General features: G+C 37.5%; 1 protein-coding gene across 2 annotated transcripts; it reads left to right on the forward strand.

Annotated features, from left to right (window-relative positions):
* The first annotated feature begins 297 nt into the window (after positions 1 to 297).
* On the forward strand, positions 298 to 8,634 carry LOC149835174 (4-hydroxy-3-methylbut-2-enyl diphosphate reductase, chloroplastic-like). Of its 2 annotated transcripts, XM_090011746.1 has the most exons (10): positions 299 to 624; positions 1,393 to 1,589; positions 2,276 to 2,455; positions 2,566 to 2,697; positions 2,792 to 2,866; positions 2,950 to 3,055; positions 3,184 to 3,278; positions 5,006 to 5,191; positions 5,297 to 5,383; positions 8,374 to 8,634. In XM_090011746.1, the coding sequence occupies exons 1-10, from the start codon at positions 381 to 383 to the stop codon at positions 8,437 to 8,439; spliced, it is 1,368 nt and encodes a 455-aa protein (XP_089867872.1). In that variant the 5' UTR covers positions 299 to 380; the 3' UTR covers positions 8,440 to 8,634. The 2 variants fall into 2 exon arrangements, with proteins under 2 accessions (XP_089867873.1, XP_089867872.1); XM_090011747.1 differs by lacking the exon at positions 5,297 to 5,383 and having other exon boundaries at positions 298 to 624.
* Positions 8,635 to 9,370: the final 736 nt, after the last annotated feature.

Below are 9,370 nucleotides of genomic sequence, written 5' to 3' on the forward strand. Positions count from 1 at the left end.
TTAATCTGATTATTCATATGTCACTCATTTTACATGCACAAAAAAAACTGTATAGTCCACGAGGAGCATGTGAAATTTTTTCTATGCAAAAGGCATGTTTAAAACGTGCTAAGAAGGCCAGAGTATTCTAATCTTGAACATTTCACCTGACTTTCGCATGCCACCTTATGCATTTGCAGCTAGGGTTGGTAAACAAGCTGAACGTTTACCAGTGGCGCTTACAGACGGCGGCGGGCCCACCTGGCCACCCGTCCTTCCCTTTGGGATTTCTCGGACAGGATAAATACAGTGCGAGCCACGCCTAAGTTAAGCAACGAGAGAGACTGAAAGCGAACAGAAGAGGTAGAAGGGAGGAGCTCCGGTGAGTCTCTGAAGCAGCGATGGCCGTCTGCGTAACTGCCAAGGGCGTCCTCCTACGGCCCAAACCCTCGCTCTCGCCCGGCCTCTCCGGATTCCGGCCGAATTCCGTCGACGCGAGGAGGGTTTTCTCCGTCCGCTGCGCCGGAGATACCGATTTCGACGCCAAGGTGTTCAGGAAGAACCTGACGAGGAGCAAGAACTACAATCGGAAGGGGTTCGGGCTCAAGGAGGAGACCCTGGAGTTGATGAGCAGGGAGTACACGAGTGTGTCTCTTTTCTTTCTTTTTCTTTTGATTTTTTTGTTGTGGAATTGTTGATTTTGCAACTCGTAGAACAAGTTCGGGTTTGATTAGTGTTTTCGTTCTCTACCGATCGATCGATTGGCTCTTGTGACGAGAGTTGATGGATTCTCTAGGGGTTTGGTGGTGATCGTTTCCTGAGTGCATGGAATAGTGGCGGATTTGATGATTTTATGCAGGTTTTTGTTGAGCAATTTTTCGATCTATTATTTATGTAGGAACGATATTCTGGTGTGGTATCGCTTTTCTTGGATAAATTAGGAGCTATTTTATCGAAGTTTCCTCTTGTTTATTTTAGTTATTTTTCTCGAATCCAGTTTGTGTTTACTGGTTAGGTGTATGAATGCTTCATGGTATTTTGTTGTTGGTGCAAAGATTAGACCATTACATGTGAGTTTCATCTTTCTTTGAGGGTGGAATTCTCTTCAATTTCATGAGTTTGGTTGGAACATGACTATATGAATCAGATGATTTTTGTGCTATCACCTGTCTTTAGGACTATAATTGTTCATTTTGGTGGTTTTTTATGCTTATTTTCCAACCGTGCCGGAACACTTTTAAGCTCACCTTTTGTTTGAATGTTTTATTGGGTAGCATTTTGGGTTTGTTTTGCTATTATTCTTGTGGGTGAAACATCATGCCGCCTCTCCCCCCTTTTTCTTTTGAATACGAGTTAGAGTTGTGATATTCTGTTTTTCTTTTTTCTTTTGCAATTTTTGTGGGATTATGATAGGCAACATCATAGAGACACTGAAGAAGAATAACAATGAATATACTTGGGGTAATGTGACTGTCAAGTTGGCCGAGTCCTTTGGGTTTTGCTGGGGAGTTGAGCGAGCAGTTCAGATTGCGTATGAAGCGAGGAAGCAGTTTCCTGTGGAGAAAATTTGGATCACCAACGAAATTATTCACAACCCTACAGTGAATAAGGTATAAATATCTATGTGCTTGTCCTTGTTAGTAGCTGTAAAGCTTCAAATTTTCCTTTTCTTTTTTTTTTCCAAGTAGTTTGTTTTGCAGCAGCTCCATAATTTACAGAATGTTACATGCTTATGTTTTTGTTATCACTTAGAAAGTTCCCGGTATGTGGTTAATTACCACGTTTTCTTATGATATCACCCTTCAGCTATTTGAACATGATCTGATTACCCACTAAGTACTTCCTTATTGGTTCTGGCTGACCCCTATTATGTGCATGCTAGAACACCTATGCTTATCTCATGGATTATGTTTTTCTACAGTGCTTTACTGGAAAATTCATGATAAAAGGAAAGCAGCCTCATGCTAAACATAACATGGTTCTAATTCAGTTAAATAGTTGTTCAGTTCAGTTCACGAGAATCTAGGTTGATGATAGAGATAGTCAAAATGATTGCGGTGGTCCATCTACTGCTGCAGTATGCACCATGTAATGCATGCATTTGTTTCTGAGGGTTCCAACAAACTTTACTTTCAAACAAGAGGTTACAACATCATTGGCAAATGCAGGGTTTGAAACTGATTCTTTTGCTGAATAATTTCTCTTTTTATTGATATCAATTATCTTGTTAATTGCCAATAAAGTGGATTCCTTTGTGTGACACCTTATGGAGATTTATTTACATGTTATCTTGTAGAGAATAGAGGACATGGAAGTTCAGTATATTCCTGTTGAGAATGGAAAAAAGAACTTTGATGTTGTTGAGACGGGAGATGTGGTAATTTTGCCTGCTTTTGGAGCTGCTGTTGAGGAAATGTTGATATTGAGTGAGAAAAATATTCAAATAGTTGATACGACCTGCCCATGGGTGTCAAAGGTAAGAGTGATCAATATCATGAGCCTGATCAATCTATGTGCATCACAAGTTTCCTTTTTTTTCCCATTTGTAACAATAATGGTTCTCTGATGTTCTAATTCTGTGTATAGGTGTGGAACACAGTTGAGAAGCACAAAAAGGCAGAGTACACTTCAATCATTCATGGTACATACTCTCATGAAGAGACTATCGCAACTGCATCTTTTGCTGGTACTTTCATCATTATGAAGAATATGAAAGAGGTATAGCTTGAGAGTTGTTTGTTTTATGTAGCCTTTCTCTAAGTCTTGACGCTTGTAAATTTAATATGCATGTAAATTATATGGTCCAAACCAGGCAATCTATGTAGCTGATTATATCCTTGATGGAAAACTTGATGGATCAAGTGGAACAAAAGAAGAGTTTATGGAGGTAATGGTTGTTGATTCCTTTCAATTGATAGGTTATGGCATTCACTGGTAACTTTGGGGATAATAATAGTTCATTATTTGCAGAAATTCAAACTTGCAGTATCTGCCGGATTTGATCCGGATACTGATCTATGCAAAGTAGGCGTTGCTAATCAGACAACTATGCTCAAAGGAGAAACTGAAGAAATTGGTAAGTCTAAGCTGCATCAGGGATATGGTCAATCATCTTCTTTTCCAATCTTAGACTGTTCAGCACCTATCCAAATGCTTGTGGTGATTGCTTTTATATTTAGTTCTTTTTTTCATTCCATCCTCCAGGAAAGCTGTTTGAGAAGGTTATGATGCGCAAGTATGGAGTTGAAAATGTCAACGACCATTTTATGAGCTTCAATACTATTTGTGATGCCACTCAGGTATTGTTTCCTTCCCTTTCCACATAATTGATCAAGAAGGCCATGTTCACTGTTTGTGATGCCACTGAAGTTGGCTTGCGAACTGGTAACAATATCTTTTCATGAAGTCCATATTCACTATTTTTTGATCTGCAAGAGATCACATTTCATCCTCCTCCTTATCTGGGCTTTTGGCATGTGCCCTTCCAGAATAGGTAGTATTCTCCTGGGGTAGTATCTGTCAGCGATTGAAAGCAGACACTGGCTGGGCAGAGTTTGGTACTCACTATCAGAAAACCTACCTTAATTCCTTGAACTGAAGGATTGCCTATGAAAAAATAGATGTAAAGACTTGTTGCTTTTCATTTGTCAAGAGTCATTTATTGTGGAAGAAACTGAAGATTTCATGTTGTATTTTTGTTTAAGCAATCAATCTAATTGATTGTGTAAAGTTCGTTGGAATTTGTTTTTCCTTGTAGGGGACTTTGATTGAAAAATTAATCCCTGACGGTGAAATTGGGTAGAAATTATTTTTCTTTCATTCCCTTCTTCTTTCCTCGAGTCGAGATTTGACCCTATAACATTCTACACTTTCCCATCGATGTTACAAGATTAGTTAGGTTGAATTTTTGGTAAAAAATAATTACAAAATAATTATTTTGTTTTCTCTTTTTCTTTATCTCTGTTCCTTGGGTTTAGGGTTTCTCTTTGTCCTTATCTTTATATCATGGTTGCCAGTGTCATTCCTGGCAATTTCTCAGCTAGGATTTTTCTCTTGCTAATACAATTCTTGACTAGGGATTTTCTGAGGAATTCTTTTAAAAAGTGTGTTTTCTTAGGAAAATGTTGTTAATTAAAAAACAAGTGATACAAATTATTAAATAAAAGTACAAAAAAATTCTCTTTTCTTTTCCTTCTTCATCCCTCTTTTCTTCTCTTTTAAATAAAAAATTTTCTGTTCATTCTTTCTTTCTTCCTTCTCTTCCTTTTCCCTTTCTTCCTTTCTTTCTCTTTCAGAAATCTTCCTGTGGGAGTGTTTGAATAGATGACCCCTTGAAAGTTAATTTGCTTGTCACATTTCATGAGCTCCCATTAAAAAAAGAATCACATTCTTATGTTGTCTTTAGTTCTTATCTATATAACCTTGCTTATGTTGATCATATGATTTCCTGTTTATATATTTGTCTGATTCCTTTTGGTGTCCATGGATGATGTGGCCATTTGTTGGTTAGACTACATCTGTGTTAACTGTTCGAACTCTTACAGTTTTGATTTGTGAAACTAGGAGCAATCTTAATTGGTCAAAATATTTACCTCACCTCTGCTACTTCAGTTTCATTCTAAGTTCATCTTGTTGGTCTAAATGCCTCGAGTTGGAACATGATTCTTGTTGTATGCTAAACCAAATTAAGGTATATGTGTTGACAGTTCCTTTTGTATATGCTGTATATGTTCATCACCTGCACTGTTCCTCAGGTTTTTGCATCAAGCTTTACCTGATTTTTCTTATCCTATTTTGTGTGTTTTGTCAACCTATCAGGTTTCATTATAAACAAATGTTGGATAATTAGATGGAATTTAGTGGGGTTGGGAAGGGAGGGTTTAAGTGGACATGGCCTGTTGTTATTTTCATGTGCTGATGATTAAAGACATCATTTATGTTGGAATTCAGTTATTTTTGTTAAGAAAAGAAGCTAAGTTACTATTTGTATATCAGCCATTAATAAAATTGCATTTTCTATGTCCAGCACCGACAAGATGCGATGTATAACCTTGTGAAAGAGAAACTTGATCTCCTTTTAGTAATTGGTGGATGGAACTCTAGCAATACCTCACATCTTCAAGAAATAGCAGAGCATAAGGGCATTCCATCTTATTGGATTGATAATGAACAACGAATAGGACCAGGAAACAAGATACTTTACAAGTTGAATGTAAGTCCCCCACCCCTTCTCCTTTTGAGTTTTAACCTGCATCATTTATGTTCTGGGTTCATTCTTAATCATTTTGTTGCAATGCTTGTCATGCCACTGTTGTAGCATGGCGAACTCGTTGAGAAAGAAAACTGGTTACCAGATGGCCCTCTCACAATTGGTGTTACCTCAGGTGCTTCTACTCCTGATAAGGTAGGTCTTGTTTAACATATATCTAGTCATAAAACATGTTGTCTTGGGATTCATTCGATGTGATCACGTGAGAACAATCTGAAAGCATGAGTGCATGACTCTTTAAATTCTCATTCCTTGCTCAAGTTGGAATCCATTAGAGATTCAAACTTTAGTAATTGAACAGTCACCATGCTTCATGTGGCTTGTTAATTTTAAATTGGATTCTACAACTACACCAGGAGTGAATATTGTTGTCCTCCTCCAGAAAGGGTTTCTTTTAATAACTAACACCAGTGTCTCTTGTACGAGAATGCTGTGATGTGCTAAAATTCTTCATATGTATTTGAATATTAGAAAAGGTGTCATCTTTCAGGTAATTAAGTTCTTATATCTGCACAGTTTCTTCATGAGTAATACCATGTGCAATATACGTAAGAGACAAATGCTTACATTCATAAAACTTGTCATTTTCTCTAGGCATTCATGCTTGTATGTTTACAAATTTATTTTCCACATGAAGTATAATACCTGCAGTAAAATCATTACATATGTATAATTGTCTGTCTCAAGTTTCTGATGATGTATCAACTTTATTCCATGAGAGGCTACTTCGATAGGATTAACTCCATGGAAATCAAGGGCACCCTTTTGGGTAACTGTGCACATCATGAAAATAATACTTCTTGCAGAGAGAATGTGGATTTTGTTAATCAATTAAAAGATCAATCACCATGATATATGTTTTACTGTGAGAACCACAATTAACAAACTGCACCTTAAAGTCTTTGCCTCCCTGTGTTAACTCTTACTCCTGAGCAACGCGAAGGATGGTCATCTAGGGTTTTTTCCTTAGGAAGATATTAACATGGTGAAGTTACGTGAACACAACATTAGTATTCTTGTGTGCAAATATTCTACGTAGGTGGCAATACAATATGGATCACATTAGTCTATGTTTATATGTTTATTTGCTCTTGAAACGCTCGGCTCTTATCAGTGTTTTCAGAGCTTTTGCTACTGCAATCAGCTTTACAAGAAAAAGTGACACATGATGATATAATCGATAGTAACAAGCAGCTTATGTAGTACAAATGCAAAGTAGGTGGTCAGCTGTTTCCTTAGATTAGTGATAGTTTGCTTCACTTCCAAATTGGGTAAGCTTGTAGAATCACTATCACTAGCTTTTCTAGTTTACTGAATACCACATTATGTAAATGTTGCATTGAAGAGACTAGTGGGAAAACTATATGTCATGTGCTTCCAATATATGCAACATTCCTGTGAACTGCTATAAAAACATGAATGACCTTGGTAATGATATGTGCTGATGATAAGATGTGGACAAGTAATACCAAATTTGGAGAAGATGCAATAGTTCAAACTTCAAACTCCAGTTAGTAGTTTATGAATGAATCTGGGCATAGCCTTTATTTGAAATTTGGAATTGAATGTCAACGATTATGTTTGTATAATCCATGGATTACTGGGTTTTCTACTTTCTACCAATGATCAACAATCCAATGATTTGAGCGTGTCAGGTTCCTATTCTATTCAAATTATCCTATTTTGCATCAGCCATGGTTACTGGATTTCTCTACTTGGGGTTGCAGCCAGCAATTAATGACTAATGGCCTAAATGTTTTGGGTGCACCAGGTTTCTTTTTAGCTCAGCTCAAGTGATCCTATATATATAAGGATCAAACATACATTTGCAAAGCTGATGAGTTTGATTGTAAAAATGGCTACTGAAGTCAATAAAATCATCAGCGTTTTCAACAATCCATATTGTTAGGATAACAGGTAGATCATATCCAGGTCATTTCGACATTACAACAACAACTACGCCTTCATCCCAAAACAATTGGGGTCGGCGATATGAACCAAAAAAGAAAATCATTCTGGGTCTTCCACATGAATCCTTCTCCTCCAATCATTTCTATCCAATGCCATGTCCTCGGTGAGGTTTAAAGCATTCATATCCTTTCCTATCACCTCCATCCATGTCTTCCTAGGCCTACCCCGACCTCTTTTAACTAATATATTTTTCCATTTCTCCATCCTTTTAACTGAAGCATCATTAGGCCTTCGCCGAATATGTTCAAACCACCGTAAACGATTCTCTCTCATCTTATTTTCAATGGGTGCAACGCCTACTTTCTTACGTATCTCCTCGTTTCGAATCTTATCTTTTATTGTATTTCCACACATCCATCTCAGCATACGCATCTCAACTACACTCATTTTTTGAATATGATGTCTCTTGGCAGCCCAACATTCCGTACCATATAGTAAAGCGGGCCTAATAGTCGTCCTATAAAACTTTTCCTACAACCGCAATGGCATTCAACGATCGCACAACACTCCAGTTGCACTTTTTCATTTCATCCACCCAACCTTTATCCTATGATTTACATCTCCATCAATTTCTCCATACTTTTGAATGATAGATCCCAAATATTTGAAACAATCATCCACCGGTATTTCTTGCTCACCAAGCTTCACTACACTCCCATAACTACTTCGTTGCTTACTAAACAAACATTCCATGTATTCTGTCTTTGTCTGTCTCCATAATTCTAACTTAGCATTAACCCCAGCTCTAGACTCATCAATCAAAACAATATCATCAGCAAACAACATACACCACGTCACATTTTCTTGAATTGATCTCGTAAGCTCATCCATCATTTCGACATTGAGGCAAAAAAAAGGAAATAAAAAAAAAGATGCAAATAATGTGTAAATATACTTTATTGACAATAGTTTTATATCACAGATAAAAGAAATTCATCTTTGCATATGTTTGGTGTGTTTGTGTATGCGTGCAGGCTTGCAGCTGTAAAAAAGTTTAGGTAGTATATCATTGCATACCATCATATGAATGCTCTTTAGAGCTTGTGAACTTGTTTGTCTTTGCCATGTTCATTCCAAAGTTATGTTAGCATTCTGCCATTTCTTCTACTTGTAGATTATTTTGCCTTACCAAGTCTCCTGTCGCTGTGGTGCAGGCTGTGGAGGATGTTCTTAATAGGGTATTTGAGATTGCACGAGAAGGATTCTTGCAAATAGCTTAAGTTTCATCGTTAGCTGATATTATTTTATCTTTCCAAGTTTTTGTTCAAAGAAGCGCCAAGATATATTCATAGGATCAGCTGGGAGAGCAGTTTATTTAATCCAATCAAACAAGTTTGTATCTTTGCTGGTCGTCGTCATGACTGATACAATTAAGATGTATTAATCCAAAATGTATCACAATTAGTATTCTCATAGTTCTTGGACAGAAGTTCCCGGCAGCGATTGTCACCATCTATTGTGCGGTCTCGTCGTAGGACCCTTGTATGGTATTGCTGGATCATCACTTCCTGGTGGGCGTTCTGGCATGAGCGCAATTTGCGACTGTGCAGAGATGAAGAGCTACATTTATAATGTCTTTGCCAACACATGCTGACTGATGTCTACCTTATGGTTGGTTCTCGGTGGGGTTTCACAGTATTCTCTGGTTACAACCTATATTCAGATGCAATCTGCTATTATTGCAGAATCTGATTGTATCGACTGCACCTACTGTATGAATGTGAGATTAGTTAATGCAATGTTTTCCTTCTAAAAAAAAACAACAGGTCAGCCACAGTTATCCGACCCAGAGTATATCGAGTTAACAATACGAATCCCAAACTTGATCTGTATAATTCAAATGGTATCTAACACATAGATATGTACATTAACAACTACATATAAAATGCTCGGGTTCTATGTTACAAGGACACGGCAAAAAGGACATGGAACTCCTACCAACTAGAGATCTGCCAATGTGGTCGATGGGGCTGTTCAGATCCAACTCATGAGAATCTGAAATTAATGCTTGGATGTAAACGGTTCGGGTGCAACCCAATGCTTGACCCAAATCTGAGTCCAGTTTGGTAGCCAAACCTGGATCTGATTAATAATCTGATCCCAGTTTGGTATTAAGTTTTGCATTTAAACTCGAGCTCGAATCTGACAAAA

This window comes from Nuphar pumila, chromosome 6 (genome assembly GCF_984573655.1).
Source record: "Nuphar pumila chromosome 6, dmNupPumi1.hap1.1, whole genome shotgun sequence".
NCBI lineage: Eukaryota > Viridiplantae > Streptophyta > Magnoliopsida > Nymphaeales > Nymphaeaceae > Nuphar > Nuphar pumila.